The 19,736-nt window shown below is 40.1% G+C and overlaps 1 protein-coding gene across 1 annotated transcript in view; it reads right to left on the bottom strand.

Moving 5' to 3' along the window:
• Positions 1-11,346: 11,346 nt before the first annotated feature.
• LOC134077510 (NACHT, LRR and PYD domains-containing protein 3-like) overlaps positions 11,347-19,736 on the bottom strand; it is a 16,342-nt gene continuing 7,952 nt past the window's right edge. The window contains exons 9-16 of the mRNA XM_062533205.1: positions 19,454-19,567; positions 19,080-19,162; positions 17,095-18,943; positions 16,698-16,868; positions 15,134-15,304; positions 13,171-13,341; positions 11,765-11,877; positions 11,347-11,363 (exon numbers count right to left, since the gene is read on the bottom strand). Of these exons, the coding sequence (XP_062389189.1) occupies positions 11,347-11,363; positions 11,765-11,877; positions 13,171-13,341; positions 15,134-15,304; positions 16,698-16,868; positions 17,095-18,943; positions 19,080-19,162; positions 19,454-19,567 (2,689 nt within the window). The remainder of the gene's footprint in view (positions 11,364-11,764; positions 11,878-13,170; positions 13,342-15,133; positions 15,305-16,697; positions 16,869-17,094; positions 18,944-19,079; positions 19,163-19,453; positions 19,568-19,736) is intronic.

Raw genomic sequence — 19,736 nt, 5'->3', positions numbered from 1 at the left:
TACTTTTTGGTCAAGTCGCGTCCAAGTTCCGCACTAGAGTAAGCATAGCCTATAAGGTTTTAAACTAAAAACAAAAAAAAGTCCTAATGGCGGACGCTATGAACTTTCATACAGGGGCGTCTGCAGGAATGAATGGTAAGCGAACTGTAAACACAAAACTCATGGGCAAAGTCGAGTCTTCATCTTAATTTTCGAGTCTGAATGCTTTGAATGTCCGAGTCCGAGCCCAAGTCCGGGTCATTCAGTGCTCGAGTCCAAGTCAAGTCACGAGTCTCTAAATTTAGCTAATGACTCGGACTCGAGTCCGAGTCCTGGACTCGAGTACTACAACACTGGTGCACGCATTGAAACGTGAGAGGTATGTATCAACTCGTCTTTTTTTTTTTTTTTTTTTTTTTATTTTATCCCACCACCACCCCCCCTCTTCGGGGGACATCTTTTTTTTTTTTTTAGTTACAGCTTTTTTGTTTCAAGGGGGGTTCATACATCAAATAGGAAACAAAACAAAAAAAACAAAAACAAAACAACAACAGCAACAACAAACTGTTGGACATATGGGACAGGCTGACAAGAGACAGACAAGAGACAAAACACAGCGATAGACAAGAGACAAGACACATTGACAGACGAGAGACAAAGACAGGAGACTAAGGACAAGAAGTGTTTGTGCAGTGCTTGGACAGGGTGGATATGTAATTACTGTTGGTGATGCTGTTGTTAATCAGAAGGGATATATACGTGGTTACAGATTATGTTAGTTGGGTTTGGTAAAGGTTATAAATGGTTTCCATATATCTTCAATATATCATACCATATATCTTTGAAGATATATGGTATCAACTCGTCTTAATTAAGGGAATAACGTAGTTTAATATGAAAAAACGGTGAAGTGTTCCTTTAATATTTCATCTGAAAAATTGGACTTGGGGTGTACAAGCCTTAAGACACATATAAAACACCAACCAAACCATAATGTGCTATACTATTCATAATAATAATCCTTTACAAAGACATGTCTGACTAACACCAACCTTAAGGTCTGCAGTTTGCAGTGGTGACCAGACAGCCCCTTAGAGAGAAGATGGACTCCAGAATCTCCCAGGTCATTGTGACTCAGGTCCAGCTCTATCAGGGAGTTTGGTGACTGTAGAACAGCAGCCAAAATTCCACAGGACTTCTCTGAGAGTTTGCATTCAGCAAGTCTGCATAACAACATGAAAAAAGATAAAAGATTACAGAGATGGATAAATGGGTACAAGGTGCCCTGATAAATCAACACCATCAAGAGATCTTTCGCAGGTCATTCCCATGCCAAATAACACACACACACACACACACACACACACACACACACACACACACACACACACACACACCTGAAAGACTGGTAATGTTATGAGAGGACAGAATTGTATACATATAAGCAATTTATTCACATAAGTGTCACTTTTTGGCACATCATCAACCACAATCCTACTACTATGCTCAATTTCATCCGAAAAATTGGACTTAAGTTTGTACAGGTCTTAAGATACATATAAAACACCAACCAAACCATAATGTGCTATGCTAGTCATAATGATAATCCTTTACAAAGACATGTCTGACTAACACCAACCTTAATGTCTGCAGTTTGCAGCAGGGACTAGACAGTCCCTTAGAGAGCAGCTGAACTCCAGAATCTCCCAGGTGATTGTGACTCAGGTCCAGCTCTATCATGCAGTTTGGAGACTGTAGAACAGCAGCCACAATTCCACAGGACTTCTCTGAGAGTTTGCATTCAGCAAGTCTGCATAAGAACATGAGAAAGATAAAATATTACAGAGATGGATAAATGGTATACAAGTGAAATGCACATAAAATGATATCAGTGTAAACAGTGTAGTTGATGCTGCATTTAGATTGGCTGATTAATGATTGATTCATGACTCATTTGTTACCTGTAGTGAGAACTAGTCCTTCTGCAGTAACAGTAACAGGTCACATACTGTAGTCTACTTGTTAAACGCTAGAATTACATTAGATATGATCCTGGGTTTCACACTTTCAAATGCACTCTTGGTCTGTGTTCTGACTATACGGTAGGAAAAGTATTTCTTATTCAGAAGCAGAGTTTTTTTTGCTGATGTCTGTCAATCAAATGTTCTGTTCTGTGTGTAGATGATACAGTAGGAGTTACAGTAGGCTACTGAATGCTATTTCATGTATCCTCCATCCACCTCTGTGAATGTAACAATCAGTCAATCAATAAACCAATCAATCAACCAACCAATCAATCAATCAATCAATCAATTCAGACTACAACTTGATGTTTCTGGTTCTCTAGAGTACATACTGAAGTGCTTCAGCTTTGCGATGAGGATCCTCCAGTGTAGCAGATAACAGTTTCTGTGCTGATTCTCCAGGATGATCCAGCTCTTTCACACAGGAGGGGTTTAACATCAGAGCCAGAGCCAGACAAACATAACCTTCATCTGAAATATCACAATTACTGAGCCTGAGAGAGAGGGAGAGAGAGATAGAGAGAGAGTTTTAATTGTCACTGTAAAAATTGTTATGCCGTTTCAGAATCAGAATCAGAAAAACTTTATTGTCTGACATGTCAGAAAATTGTCTTCAGCGTGGTTCAACATGAACAACAGGACACAAACACCACAGACAAGACTTGCTTGTGCTTTGGCAACACTGTACTTACAGTCATGCTAATAAAGCAACCTTGAATTGAATTGAATTGAGAGACAGTCACTCTAAAACTATGCCACAGTAAACCCTCAGGGTTCAGTCTGTACTCTTTTACAGTTAAAAGCCCGTACACACCAGATATGACATGAAATCCTGGTGCAAAAAAAAACTCAGAATGTCAACACAGTCCAATGCAATTATATAAAATATTTCACATTCTGTTTTGTGCTCACGTCACACAAGTTAACACACTTTCAGTACTGTAGCCTATTGACTTCAGAGTGTCTTTATGACGTTGCCGTTATTTATAGTTATATGCAGCCAAGAAAGACATTGTTTTGGGTTAGACATGCCCACTAGAAGAGAGAACAACAGGGAGAGCTCATAACATCATGGAGATTTAAAGCGAGACACTACGGGTGAATAGGGTACAATTTTTAAATAATAGGGTATCACCATGAAACTTCCTCAGTTGATTACTTACACAACTATGAGAAAAAAATGTATTACAAGTTTTTGAAATGTGTATGTTTAATTATGCAAATTAGGCATTATCTCATTAAATATGCGTGATTTTGCTCATATTTCCGGTAGATAGATCTGAAGATATGATAAAGCCAGGTGCAAAATTATTCTTTCATGTTTACAAACAAGATTACAATAAAATTACAGAAGGATTTCAGGATATCTGCTTTCATTGCCTAGGAAATCCAAATATACTGTCCCTAGCCTTAAAAAAACGATGTTTGCCATGCTTTTTTGATTAAAATGTCACAGAAATCAGGCCAGGAATGATGTATTAACAAATCCCTTTCTAAATGTCTTCAGAATACTGTTAAGTGTATAACTACAACGTTTGGAGTACATAGGTGCTACAGAGGCTGAGAAGTATCTACCGGAAAATGACACAAAACCGCAAATAACTCGTTTTGAGAAAACAGCCTTGAAATACAGCCAATGACATGCGTTCTCAGCTTAGACTCGTCTTTGAACTTTCGCGATTGGTTGCTAATACAAAGGAAATATATTTGGATTGCATAGCGTCATGCAGGAGAAACAGGGATTTCCAATGGTGTCACACACAACATGATTTGGATCACGGTCGCGGGAGTACATGACACTTTAGAATGGGGACTTTTGGTGAAATTAGCAGAAATACATAGGCACGAGCAGACAAAAGTTCGTGAAATAAACACCTAAAAGTGCAAATCGGACTTTGTTGTTGTAGTAGGGTGGTAGAATACATGCTAAGGTAGCAAACTAGCACAAAATCTCGAAATTGACCGGAGGTCACAAAAACAGTGTTTTCACCTGCCGTGTCTCGCCTTAAAGCAGATCAGACTTTGTTCATTCATGTGGCACATTTTGGTTTGAGGTGCAGGGGAACTGAAAGCTTACGGTCATCTTTCCCTTCCCTTGTCTATGCTACTGATGCTGCTATGATAGAGGACACTGCAGTCAAACTACAGAACACAATTGGCTGAGCTCATCAGGACACCCATCCATCCCACTACAACACACACACACACACACACACACACACACACACACACACACACACACACACACACACACACACACACACACATACAAACAATATAGGACTGGGGTTTTGCAATTTGGGCGGACTGTTGTAACGACTTGTAGGGTAGGCTTAATTTAAAATGTTACATGTGTAACCTGGAAGATAACTAGGGTGTGTGTTCCCCTGTGTGTTCAAGCTAACATTCTGATCACTGCTTCATCACCTCAGTTTTGTCTGCTTGTCGTTCTACTTGTGACATCAACAGAACCCTGTGAGATCCTATGTTGATTGACCAGGAGCTCCTTTTCAAAAGTGAAATGTCACATCAAACGAGAGTAATAGAATACGTGTGTTTAGTAACCTGCTTCATTTTGTGTGCATATTTCGACCAAAAAAATGTACTTGGTGTGAACAGGTCTTAAGACACATACAAAACACAAATCAAACCAAACCATCAAGACATGTCTGACTAACACCAACCTTAATGTCTGCAGTTTGCAGCAGGGACTAGACAGTCCCTTAGAGAGAAGCTGAACTCCAGAATCTCCCAGGTCATTGTGACTCAGGTCCAGTTCTATCAGAGAGCTTGGTGACTGTAGAACAGCAGCCACAATTCCAAAGGACTTCTCTGAGAGTTTGCATTCAGCAAGTCTGCATAGCAACATGAGAAAGATAAAATATTACAGAGATGGATAAATGGGATACAAGGTGCCCTGATAAATCAACACCATCAAGAGATCTTTCGCAGGTCATTCCCATGCCAAATCACACACACACACACACACACACACACACAATTAGAATGCATGCGTTTTTTGCTGTAAACTCAAATAATGTCTCTCATTTTGGTTAAAGATGATGATTTTTATTATATATTTGTCTAAAATGTTTTTATTTCATGTTGGACATATTGATGCATCACTTTTTATTAAAATTTTATTACAAAACAGCTTTTAGATAGGCAAAAAAGGTAAACATCCTAAAATTATCTCAACATAGGTGAATAGGGTAAAATTTTTAACTTAGAGATATCTTCATGAAACTTTACCAGTTGAATACTCACATAAATAGGAGAAAAAAACGTATTGCAAGTTTTCTGTATTTATGTTTAAATATGGTAATTAGGTCATGTCTGATTAAATATGCGCTAATTTGCATATATGTTTTGATGCGAAGAATCTGACCATTGGAAAAAGCCAGGTTGAAAATATTTTTTTTGTAGTGTTAATATATCAAATAAAAAAACATTTACAGAGGTGATTATGAATATCTTCTTTTGTTATCCAGTAAATCAGAAGGTACTGCCAATTGGCTTAAAAAATTGATTTTTGCCCTATTTTTAGGCATAAAAAGTCATACAAATCAGGCCAAGAACGCTATATCAACAAATCCCTCTGTAAATATCGCTTGGTGAATTCTGCTTCACAATTATAGGAAGAGCGGACATCGAAGGATCAAAAAGCGACGTCGCTATGAACGCTTGGCCGCCACATTATATGATGATACTTAGATTTATGTTGTTGTGTAAAAATAGCCTTCAGGATGGTGAAACTGCTGACATGAGATGTGATAATCAACAGTAAATGTATACCTGACTGCCACAGTTGATAAAAATCAAAAGATCCTAGGTTTAACTTTTGAAATTCCATAGAAAATGCTTGGGGTCATTTTTGACCCCACCTATGCGGATCGGTGGTACTGATACAAAACATTAAATTACTTTAAAAATATAACAGTTAGACACAAATCCAAATGGCCTCATGTCAAAGACAACCTATTTGGGGAATTCATAGAAGGTTAAATGAAAAAAAATAAAAATGAAGAAGATACTGCAAGAAAACAACCTCTGGGGTCATTTTTGACCCCACTTACAGTACTGTATGCATCTAAGGGTTAATCAAACACATCTGTTTGTCATTAATAGTAAGCCTCAAAATAATCCATCTTCCTTCAATATGTATTTCTGTATGTTGTATATCTATATTAAAGTGTTTGTTAAAAAGAATCATCACCCCTCTAGAGTTCTTTAGACCATGCGAAAACACAATTGAACCACCCCATTCTTTTGTCCACAGTGCTTCATCTGCATGCACTGAATGTGTTTCTTGTAGACAAATTATGGAATATTTTTTTTCCTGAAGCCATGTAAATATTTGATGTCTTTTTTTACTATTAGCTAATCCATTACAATTATAACTTGCAATCTGTATTTCCTCACTTCCCATATTGTTCCAAAGACTTAACCTTATTTCTCATAGTTAAAGTGGAATGATATATATTTACACTTAAGCTGATAGGCAAATAGAAGGATTTGTAACACAACATTAGCTTATTCACTTGTATCATTATCCACTCCCATTTTGCAATCCTAAATTGGCATGTTCTTCCCTCTTCCTCCCCAATCCCCACCTTCCCCTCATCTTCTTGGCCGTTCGCTTTAAGCAGGCCAAGATGAAATACAGAACGGTCATCCATGAAAGAAAGTCTAACACAACACAGCTACAAATAAAAAAACAAAAAACAAAAAACAAAACAAAACAAAACGGTAACAAAAGAAAGAGCACAGCAGCCTCGTAATGCTACACCATAAGTGTTCATACGATTTCTCCTTGAGTCTATCGATTTTATCTGGAAACACACAACAACCAAAAACTCGCATTTCAGGCCCATCAGCAGTGCGCCTCCGCCGAACTTAAAATCTGTATTGTTTATCGTGGCCAGTTGGAACTCCATTTTCGGGATACAAGAAAAAATAATAATTTTTATTCCGGTTACTTACCAGACTTCCATCAATTTAAGCTTTAGACTACTCACAACCACGTTGTTACTTTGGAATCTCGGTACAGTTGATCGTTGATGAAAAGTTTATCCACGTTAAGTCGTGCCTTAATCTTTTTGGCTTTATGATCCTTCATGATCGGATATAGCACACGTCTCCTCTCCACAATCTCCCGAGGATATTGGTCAAACATGGAAAAGTTTGAACCTTTAAGATTCCTTCCCTTTCCCATCACATCCATCTTTGTTTTATAATTGAGAAATCTCACTAAGACGGGCCGAGTTTTCGCGGCCTCTGTGTTTTCAGCCTCCGGATCTTTGCGGCCTAGCCGGTGCACTCTCTCAATCTTGGCCTCCACAGCCTGCTCCTCGGGTAGTTTCAGATCATTTTTCATGAACTCTCTCACCAGCGATTCTGTCACGTTGTAATCCTCATTATCTTTTTCTTTTATTCCCATGATCACGATGTTATTCCTCATGCTTCGGCACTGCGCATCAAGCATTCCTTCTTTTAATTGTTTGTTTTCTTTCCCGAGCCTCTCGACTTCAATTTGTATGATGTTCACTGTCGATTTCAAGACGGCGTTTTCTTTTTTCAGATCTTCCATCAGTTTATTTGTAAAGTCCACGGACGTCTTAAGATCACCTATATCTCTAATCATGTCATGCAAGAGATCCAGTTTTTTCAACTGCTTGATTTGTTTGTGCATTGCCTCCAACATTGCGCGATCTGCTTGCGTTAATCCAATCGACTCCATCTCCGTTTCACTTGCGCTAGACAGTTCAGCTCTACTCCTTTTTGTGTCGTTCCCAGACTTATTTGCCATTTCGACAATGTATTGATCAATGAAGAATTCAAGCTCGTCTATTCCGTTATCCAGTGTGCTATATATATATATATTCTCAATTTCTGTTGTATTTGTATAATTAATCCATGGGTAGCATTCAAACACGGCGCCTCATGCTCATCCTCATGCTCATTCCGCCATCACGCCATCATGGTCCAATGTATTCATTAGGATCCAAACAGAGATGAAGTTAGAAGCGACCAAACACCTCCATGTTTTCCCTATTAAAATACAGTTATGTGAGTAGTCACACGACCAAGTATGGTGAGACAAAGCAAAACGTGGTGCATTTCCAAGCAGGCAAAAGGGAGAACTATATTGTGTGGCGGAATAACATTGGGAGCACTTAGACTCTGCGCAGTAATATCCTCACTCCAAAATAAAACTGAAAGTGCAACAGTGAGGATATTACTGCGCCAAACAAAATAGTTCTCCCTCTTACCTGCTTACAAATGCACCACGTTTTATTTTGTCTCACCATACTTGGTCGTGTGACTACTCGTGTAACTGTTTTTTTAATAGGGAAAACATGGAGGTGTTTGGTCGCTTCTAACTTCATCTCTGTTTGGATCCTAATGAATGCATTGGGCTAGCTAAGTGCTATCAAAGTTGCGCTGCGCACCAGAGCCAGTGAGTGCACGCATTGAAACGTGAGAGGTATGTATCAACTCGTCTTAATTAAGGGAATAACGTAGTTTAATATGAAAAAACGGTGAAGTGTTCCTTTAATATTTCATCTGAAAAATTGGACTTGGGGTGTACAAGCCTTAAGACACATATAAAACACCAACCAAACCATAATGTGCTATACTATTCATAATAATAATCCTTTATAAAGACATGTCTGACTAACACCAACCTTAAGGTCTGCAGTTTGCAGTGGGGACTAGACAGTCCCTTAGAGAGAAGATGGACTCCAGAATCTCCCAGGTCATTGTGACTCAGGTCCAGCTCTATCGGGGAGTTTGGTGACTGTAGAACAGCAGCCACAATTCCACAGGACTTCTCTGAGAGTTTGCATCCAGCAAGTCTGCATAACAACATGAAAAAAGATAAAAGATTATATAGATGGATAAATGGGTACAAGGTGCCCTGATAAATCAACACCATCAAGAGATCTTTCGCAGGTCATTCCCATGCCAAATAACACACACACACACACACACACACACACACACACACACACACACACACACACACACACACACACACACACACACACACACACACACACACACACCTGAAAGATTGGTAATGTTATGAGAGGACAGAATTGTATACATATAAGCAATTTATTAACATAAGTGTCACTTTTTGGCACATCATCAACCACAATCCTACTACTATGCTCAATTTCCTGTGAATGTTTCATCCGAAAAATTGGACTTAAGTTTGTACAGGTCTTAAGATACATATAAAACACCAACCAAACCATAATGTGCTATGCTAGTCATAATGATAATGGCTATGGCTATGGCTATGGTTATTTAGCAGACACCTTTGTCCAAAGCGACATACAAATAAATAACAATACAAATTAAATTAACAGTGAACAATTACAAACTAGGGAGAATAGTAATATTATCAGTAAAACAATAATTTTAAGCACTAACCTAATGAGAAATAAAACAGTGAAATGAGAATAGCAATCAAATAAGTCACTCAGTTAATTATATATAATAATAATAACTAAAGCATGGTATGGCTAAATTTAAGGACAATAGCAAAATAAATTTCAAATTCTATCAATAGACAAATTATAACAAAACAATACATTATACAAACCATAACACATCACAAACTCAAAGGACTAAGTGCATATTAAATAAATATGCCTTAAGACCCCTCTTAAAAGATCCAAAGCTGTTGCTGGAACGGAGAGCACTGGGCAACTCATTCCACCAACACGGAACCACTGAAGAATAGGATCTACAATTTGACCTAGCATGTATGGTTGGTCGACATAACAGACGCTCCTCAGAAGATCGCAATGGGCGGTTGGGAATGTACATCGTGATTAAAGAACTGAAGTAGCTGGGAGCAGATCCAGTCAGTGTCCTATAGGCCAGAGTGAGAGATTTAAATTTAATTCTGGCTACTATAGGGAGCCAGTGGAGAGTAACTAGGAGAGGGGTTACATGTGTCCTCTTTGGCTGATTGAAGACCAGTCGTGCTGCAGCATTCTGAATCAACTGTAGTGGTCTTAATACACAAGCAGGTAGGCCAGCTAACAGAGAATTACAGTAGTCCAGCTTGGAGATAACCATTGCCTGTACAAGAAGCTGAGTGGAATCTTGTGTCAGATAAGGTCTGATCTTCCTAATGTTGTACAGGGTATACCGACATGACTTTGCAATTGAGGCAACATGCTCAGAGAAAGTAAGTTGGTCATCAATTATGACACCCAAGTTACGTGCCGATCTGGTTGGAGTCAGTGAGGATGAATCAAGCTGGATATTGATCTGTTGGGGAATAGCTGTTTTTGCTGGAAACACCAAGAGCTCAGTTTTGGAAAGATTAAGCTGAAGGTGCTGATCCTTCATCCAGATTGAAATGTCCTTCAGGCATGCAGAGATCCGATGGGAAACACTAGAGTCCTCAGGTGGGAAGGATAGGAAAAGTTGAGTGTCGTCCGCATAGCAATGATATTCAAATCCATGAGAGCGAATAATCCCACCTAAAGAAGTGGTGTAAATAGAGAAAAGGAGGGGCCCTAATACTGATCCTTGGGGGACTCCTGTAGTGAGGTCATGAGACTTTGATATCTGTCCCTGCCAAGACACGCTAAAAGAACGCCCTTTAAGGTAAGACTTGAACCAGTCAAGAGCTTTCCCAGAAATTCCCAGTTCATATAGTGTAGAAAGGAGAATGTCATGGTTAACCGTATCAAAGGCTGCAGATAAATCTAACAGAATTAACACTGATGACTGAGCAGAGGACTTAGCTACTCTCAATGCTTCAGTCACAGATAGAAGAGCAGTTTCAGTAAGATAATCCTTTACAAAGACATGTCTGACTAACACCAACCTTAATGTCTGCAGTTTGCAGCAGGGACTAGACAGTCCCTTAGAGAGAAGCTGAACTCCAGAATCTCCCAGGTGATTGTGACTCAGGTCCAGCTCTATCAGGGAGTTTGGTGACTGTAGAACAGCAGCCACAATTCCACAGGACTTCTCTGAGAGTTTGCATTCAGCAAGTCTGCATAACAACATGAGAAAGGACAAAAATATTACAGATTTGGATAAATGGGATACAAGGTGCCCTGATAAATCAGCACCATCAAGTGATCTTTCACAGGTCATTCCCATGCCAAATCACATGTGCACACACGCACACACACACACACACACACACACACACACACACACACACACACACACACACACAGACAGACACACAGACACACAATACACCTGATACACACCTGATTAGATTGGCTGATTATTGATCGATTCATGATTTGTTATATTTGTTGTTTGTGAGAACTAATCCTTCTGTATTAACAGTAACAGCTCACATACTGTGGAATACTTGTTGAACACCAGAATTACATTAGATTCACTACTGTGTTTCCCACTTCCAAATACTGTCTTGTTCTGTGTTCTGACTATACAGTAGGAAGTATTGTTTTCTACACAGAAGTAGAGCTTTTTTTGCTGAAGTCTGTCAATCAAATGTTCTGCTCTGTTTATATGACACAGTAGGGGTTAGGCTACTGAATACAATTTCATGTATCCTCTATCCACTTCTGTGAATGTAAGAACCAATCAATCAATCAACCAACTAATCAATCAATCAATCAATCAACAAATCAATCAATCAATCAATCCAGACTACAACTTGATGTATCTGATTCTCTAGAGTACATACTGAAGTGCTTCAACTTTGCGATGAGGATCCTCCAGTGTAGCAGATAACAGTTTCTGTGCTGATTCTCCAGGATGATTGTTGTTCACATCCAGCTCTTTCACACAGGAGGGGTTTAACATCAGAGCCAGAGCCAGACACACATAACCTTCATCTGAGATACCACACTGACTGAGCCTGAGAGAGAGAGAGAGAGAGAGAGAGAGAGAGAGAGTTCCAATTGTTATTGTAAAAAATGTTATGCTGTTTTGCTTGTGCTTTGGCAACACTGTACAGTCATGCTAATAAAGCAACCTTGAATTGAATTGAGAGACAGTCAATCTAAAACTATTGTCATGGTCTGAGCCGACCAATATTTCTTTATTTTATTGTACACGGTTTTTACCAGTCATTTCTTGTGTTAGAGCGCCATCTAGTGGCCAGAGTCAAAATCTTATTTGGAGTGTAGTGGTAAACTTCCTGCTTAGCGTGCAGCAGACTAAGGAGAGAAGTATTTTGAGAGTATTCACACTGAGCTGTCTCCGGACAATTAACGTTTTATTTGCGATATGGTTACATGTATCTCTTACCCTTATGAAGGCAATGCTGTAAGTATACTTTATGTTACTGAAATATGTGTTTTGAACAGAGGTCTAGCAAATGAGATATGTTTAAAAAGGATTTCTTTGTTCTTAAAATGGCGGCAAGTTGCTGTGTGTTTGTGACTAGCATTGTGCATTCGCTTATGGACGGGACAAATGGACTGAAGGTGGTTTGTTTGTGTTCACAGCTTTTACAGCATAAATAAAGGAAGGAGAAAGGGAGTGAAGATTTCCTGCATTCTTTGTTCGTCCTAGCCTATAGCTGTAAACTAGCTGGATAGTTAAGTAGCTCAAAAACTTAGTGAGGCCAGCACAACTATGCCACAGTAAATCCTTAGGATTCAGTTCATCCATCCCACTACACAACACACACACACACACACACACACACACACACACACACACACACACACACACACATACACACACACACACACACACACTTTGTTCCAGCATATTGGACTGCCGTTTTGCAATTTGGGCGGACTGTTGTAACAACCAGTAGGGTAGTCTAAATGCTACATGTGCAACCTGGAAGCTAACTAGGGTGTGTGTTCCCCTGTGTGTTCAAATTTTGATCACCGCCTCAACACCTCAATTTTTGTCTACTTGTAGTTCTACTTGTGACATCAACAGAACCCTGTGAGATCCCATTTTGATTGTTGAGGACCTCCTTTTCAAATGTGAAATCCTTATCAAACGAGACTAATACAATACATGTGTTAGTAACATGCTTAATTTTGTCTGAACATTTTGTCCGAAAAAATGTATTTGGTGTGTAAAGGTCTTAAGACACATAGCCTACTGTATAAAACACCAACCAAACCATAATGTGCTATGCTAGTCATAATAATAATCCATTACAAAGACATGTCTGACTAACACCAACCTTAAGGTCTGCAGTTTGCAGTGGGGACTAGGCAGTCCCTTAGAGAGAAGATGGACTCCAGAATCTCCCAGGTGATTGTGACTCAGGTCCAGCTCTATCAGGGAGTTTGGTGACTGTAGAGCAGTAGCCACAATTTCACAGGACTTCTCTGAGAGTTTGCATTCAGCAAGTCTGCATAACAACATGAGAAAGATAAAATATTACAGAGATGGATAAATGGGATACAAAGTGCCCTGATAAATCGGCACCATCAACTGATCTTTTGCAGGTCATTCCCATGCCAAATCACACAGACAAACACACACACACCTGAAATGTTAAAGTGTAACTTCACCCTAAAATATGTTTTTTGACCTGTTGATTGATTGAAATTACTAATAAGTGGTGAACTACACTATTACCAGGGTTAATGTTGACAAAAATCGTGTTCCCGAGGAAAGTAACATTTCATATGATTTTGTATTGGAGATATAGCTCTCCACGCCCTATACAGGTTGAAACATGCCATGGCATTTTGGTCCAAAATGCTGACGTAGTCCTGCACTTCTCTGGCGAGTCTACGTCACCGGGTCATTACAATTTAGGAATGAAACGCCCCAACACCTGCTGCCCTGATTAGCCTACCTGTGATAAGCCATGTCTGCAGCACTCATTCCCAGATTGACATGAAATCACCATGGTTGATTGGCTGCAGCAGGGCTGCCCTCCCTTCCAAATTTCAGAACGTCCTGCCCATTTTGAAAGCCTTTTTCAGAAATTTGAAGTGGGTGGAGTTATGGGGTGAAGTTACACTTTAAATAACTCAAGAATGGTTTTGTTCAGAGCTGAAAATGCAGCTGTATTTGACAGAGGACAGATGTACTGTAGGTCGCTAGTGACAAAATATGAGCTTTCAGTGTTGTGCGATGTTTTTGTAAATGACATTTGAGTGAACAATCCCAGATCTCCTCCTATGTAACAGACGTACAGGGTGCAAAAGCTTGACAGGCCAAGCAACAGTAACTACGAAGTGCAGGACTTCTGGAAGGGTAAATTGTATACATAAGCAATTTGAAGGAATACGCCACCCAAAAATGAAATTAAGCCAGTCTCGGTCACCCCCACAGTTAGAACAGCAAAAAAACGGCAAAAATCCGTTCAGGCATTGTCCTGCTTTGGGAGCAGCGTTTTTAGCTTTAGCTTAGCACAGTTGCTGTAAATGAAGGGTGTCAGCACGTCGTCAAAAAAAGTGACCGAGACATCTAATTTTTTTTCTAAATATATCTTGTGAGACGTGTGTTCAGAACGAGTACACATCATAATGTAAAATCGAAGGAGGCTATTACCTGGGCAGATATTTACTTGGAACTATATTCAGCCTCATCAAAGGCGAAGCACAGCTAGTCTCACGTAGCCATAGCACGTAGCACTTGAAAACTCCTAACTTCCAGATTCGACGGGATGGGATTCAAGTGCTGCTGCGTGAGAACCTATTTAGCGGTGCTTCGCCTGTGATGAGGCTGAATATAGTTCCATGTAAATATCTGCCCAGGTAATAACCTCGTTCGATTTTGCATTATGATGTGTACTCGTTTTGAACACATTGCTCCCAATATATATTTAGAAAAAAATGTAGATGTCTCTGTCACTTTTTTTGGAGGGCATGCTAATTGACACCCTTCATTTACAGCAACTGTGCTAAGCTAAAGCTAAAAATGCTGCTCCCAAAGCAGGACAATGCCCGGACGGATTTTAACCAGGTTTTTTTCACTGTTCTAACTCCGGGGGTGACCGAGACTGGCTTAATTTCATTTTTGGGTGGCGTATTCCTTTAATAACATAATCGTCACTTTATGGCATAACATCAACCACAATCTTGGTTTGCACAGGCCTTAAGACACATCTAAAACATCAACCAAACCATAATGTGGTACTCTAGTCATAATAATAATCCATTACAAAGACATGTCTGACTAACACCAACCTTAAGGTCTGCAGTTTGCAGTGGGGACTAGGCAGTCCCTTAGAGAGAAGATGGACTCCAGAATCTCCCAGGTGATTGTGACTCAGGTCCAGCTCTATCAGGGAGTTTGGTGACTGTAGAGCAGTAGCCACAATTTCACAGGACTTCTCTGAGAGTTTGCATTCAGCAAGTCTGCATAACAACATGAGAAAGATAAAATATTACAGAGATGGATAAATGGGATACAAAGTGCCCTGATAAATCGGCACCATCAACTGATCTTTTGCAGGTCATTCCCATGCCAAATCACACAGACAAACACACACACACCTGAAATGTTAAAGTGTAACTTCACCCTAAAATATGTTTTTTGACCTGTTGATTGATTGAAATTACTAATAAGTGGTGAACTACACTATTACCAGGGTTAATGTTGACAAAAATCGTGTTCCCGAGGAAAGTAACATTTCATATGATTTTGTATTGGAGATATAGCTCTCCACGCCCTATACAGGTTGAAACATGCCATGGCATTTTGGTCCAAAATGCTGACGTAGTCCTGCACTTCTCTGGCGAGTCTACGTCACCGGGTCATTACAATTTAGGAATGAAACGCCCCAACACCTGCTGCCCTGATTAGCCTACCTGTGATAAGCCATGTCTGCAGCACTCATTCCCAGATTGACATGAAATCACCATGGTTGATTGGCTGCAGCAGGGCTGCACTCCCTTCCAAATTTCAGAGGGTCCTGCCCATTTTGAAAGCCTTTTTCAGAAATTTGAAGTGGGTGGAGTTATGGGGAGAAGTTACACTTTAAATAACTCAAGAATGGTTTTGTTCAGAGCTGAAAATGCAGCTGTATTTGACAGAGGAAAGATGTACTGTAGGTCGCTAGTGACAAAATATGAGCTTTCAGTGTTGTGCGATGTTTTTGTAAATGACATTTGAGTGAACAATCCCAGATCTCCTCCTATGTAACAGATGTACAGGGTGCAAAAGCTTGACAGGCCGAGCAACAGTAACTACGAAGTGCAGGACCTCTGGAAGGGTAAATTGTATACATAAGCAATTTAATAACATAAGTGTCACTTTATGGCATAACATCAACCACAATCTTGGTTTGCACAGGCCTTAAAGGTATACTATGCAGGATTGGCGATTTCATCGCCGGTTTCGCTTTCACTTTTCATTTTCGCTCGTTTTATGCTTGCATATTTCTCTGCAGAGCTTCCCCTACAGCTTTAGCGTGTATATTTGACAAAACTCCTCAATCGGTCAGTCTGCCGTGCCTTTTCAGGAGACTTTACATGACACTTCCTGGAGTAGAGCATGGGTGCGTGCCCGGTGTCTCCTGAAGTTGCAAGTGTGCTTTTACCGCTACAGACCACTAGAGCGGCCAAAAAATCCACCGTTCGACCGGTAATGACCCATTTAATCATATATAACAGTATGGAACGAATTGATTAACTGAAAAACGTTGCATAGTATACCTTTAAGACACATCTAAAACATCAACTAAACCATAATGTGTTACTCTAGTCATAATAATAATCCTTTACAAAGACATGTCTGACTAACACCAACCTTAAGGTCTGCAGTTTGCAGTGGGGACTAGGCAGTCCCTTAGAGAGAAATTGGACTCCAGAATCTCCCAGGTGATTGTGACTCAGGTCCAGCTCTATCAGGGAGTTTGGTGACTGTAGAGCAGTAGCTACAATTCCACAGGACTTCTCAGAGAGTATGCATTTAGCAAGTCTGCATAACAACACGAAAACATATAAAATATTACAGAAATGAAATAGTCTTGCGATTTTTGGTCATTCAGGACGTCAAAGGGCTCCTTTTCAGACTGAAAAATTCAAAATTCAAATATGGTAACAGGTTAGTCTAGGTTCACCCCAGCTGGTAGTAGACTAGTGACTTCAACATTATACTGTATTTAGTCGCTATAATTAGCCCAGTCTCTCCATCAGAAACTCACCGTGCCTTTCTGCAGCACCTCACAGCTGGGAGCAGTCTCCTACGTCCCTCATCTGATGTGTTGTATTTCTTTAGCTCAATCTCATCCAGCACCTCCTCAGACATCAGAAGCATGTGGGCCAGTGCTGAACAGTGGGCAGGAGAAAGCTCCTGGGTGATGTTCTTTGGTGATGACAAGTATGTCTGAATTTCTTTGTGCATGGAATCATCATTCATTTCAAATAAGCAGTGGAAAAGATTGATGCATCGTTCAGGAGAGAGACCTTCTCTGTTGAGCTCCTTCATGTACTGACATATTTCCTTGATACTATTTGAGCTGTTGTGTGTGTTGCTCAGTAGACCTTGCAGAAGTGTGTGATTTCTCTCCAGAGAAATGCCCATAAGGAAGCGAAGGAAGAGATCCAGGTGTCCGTTCTGGCTCTCCAAAGCCTTATCAACTGCACTCTTCAATAAAACATGTAAGTTGTCTTGAGTTTGTCCTCCAAATGCTGATAAAACATTAGAAAAAAATGATGGATTGAGTTCATCTCTTTCCTTTTCACGGAGGAAGCATTTCAATGCCTTACGTTTCTTAGCCAAATATGAGTGAAACACAAACACCGCTGCCAGAAACTCCTGGACACTCAGATGCACAAAGCAGTAGACCTTCTTCTTTTGAGATTCCACAGATTCTGTCTTGAAGATCTCAGTGCACATGCCAGAGTACACTGAAGCTTCACTGACATCAATACCACACTCTTTCAGGTCTTTCTCATAAAAAATGAGATTGCCACTCTCTAGACTCTTGAAAGCCAGTTCTGCCAGCTTCAGTAAAATTTTCCTCTGAGATTTGAGTAGTTTCTTTGTACCTTTTTCAGATCCACTCTGATACTTCTGATCCTGTCTTGTGGTTTGGATGAGCAAGAAGTGTATGAACATCTCAGTCAGTGTTTTGGGAATGTCTTCAATGTTCATTTCCAGCATCTGCTGAAGTACAGTAGCTGCAATCCAACAAAAGACTGGAATGTGGCACATAATATGGAGACTTCTGGATGCCTTCATGTGTGAGATGATACTGTTGGCATGACTCTCATCACTGATTCTCTTCTTGAAGTACTCTTCTTTCTGTGGGTCACTGAATCCTCGTACTTCTGTTATCAGGTTGATATACTGAGCAGGAATCTGACTGGCTGCTGCTGGTCGTGAGGTTATCCAGATGAGTGCAGAGGGAAGCAGAGTTCCCTGAAAGAGGCTCGTCATCAGAACATCCACTGATGATGGTTGTTTCACATCAGACAACTCACTGTTCTGCTCCAGGTCCAGAGTCAACCGACTCTCATCCAAACCATCAAAGATGAACACAACCTGACAGTCTTTATATCCTTCAGCATCATTCAGCTTCTTCAGCTCAGGGTGGAAGTCAAGCAGGAGCCTGTGAAGACTATACTGATCACCCCTGACTAAATTAAGCTCACGGAAAGAAAGGGGAAACATAAAATCTATATCCTGATTGGCTACCCCATCTGTCCAATCAAGAATGAACTTCTGAACTGAGACAGTTTTTCCAATACCAGCAACACCTTTGGTCATCACAGTTCTGATGTGCTTCTCCTGTCCAAGTAAGGGCTTGAAGATGTCGTTGCAGTTGATTGGTATGTCCTCTGTGGATTGAAATCTGGATGCTGACTCTACCTGCCAAACCTCATGTTCCTTATTCACCCCTTCACTCTCTCCTCCTGTTATGTAGAGCTCTGTGTAGATCTTATTGAGGAGTATCTCAGCTCCTGGTTTGATGATGCCTTCAGAGATGTTCTCAAACCTCCTCTCTAGACTGGCTTTGTGATTCTTTATAACTCTCCTCAGGTCCTCATCTTAGAAATGACAAAACAAGTCAGATTAGAAGTCAATTATAAAAATTATTCATATTCTCATGAACTCACTACAAATAGGCCTACACCCACAAGTACTAGTAAATAAAACCTGATCAAATCCAAAATTTTTACTCACCTAGTTCCCTCTTTCTGCCTGGTGTATGTCCAGTGTGCAGGTGTCTCCTGGGTCCTAGATCCTGGGTCAGGTCAGCCCTTAACCTGCAGGGACATCACACAAAGAACACTTTAACTAATGCACTAATTGGTCCTCAGATAATCTACTGATTAAAATGTGCCCTATGCACTTTATTTTATCTGCATCTGGTTTCATCACATTAATAAACTATATGCACATGCAATGTGTGTGTGTGTGTGTGTGTGTGTGTGTGTGTGTGTGTGTGTGTGTGTGTGTGTGTGTGTGTGTGTGTGTGTGTGTGTGTGTGTGTGTGTGTGTGTGACATTTCTAAATGGCGTGTAGCCTATAAAAACTACAGACTGATAACTACTCACTCTAGAACTGATGGAACTGGTTCACTGCTGAAGAAGGGCATATTACCCTTGGACTGATCACTCTTCATGGACACACAGCTGGGCACTGGAGATGGAGGTCTGTGTATCTGTGGGCTGGTTACATAAGGAGACACAAGAAACTTATTAACATCAACTCACTGAGTAAATAAGCTATATGTTGTTTTATTATTAAAACACACATGTCTACATTGTGTTCATCCTTAGAGGAGCAGGTTACAACTTTCACTTTGACACTAATGAGAAGCTATGAGTTCTTAAATTT

This window comes from Sardina pilchardus, chromosome 1 (genome assembly GCF_963854185.1).
Source record: "Sardina pilchardus chromosome 1, fSarPil1.1, whole genome shotgun sequence".
Taxonomy (NCBI): Eukaryota; Metazoa; Chordata; class Actinopteri; order Clupeiformes; family Clupeidae; genus Sardina; species Sardina pilchardus.
This window is presented reverse-complemented; position numbering and strand designations above follow the sequence as displayed.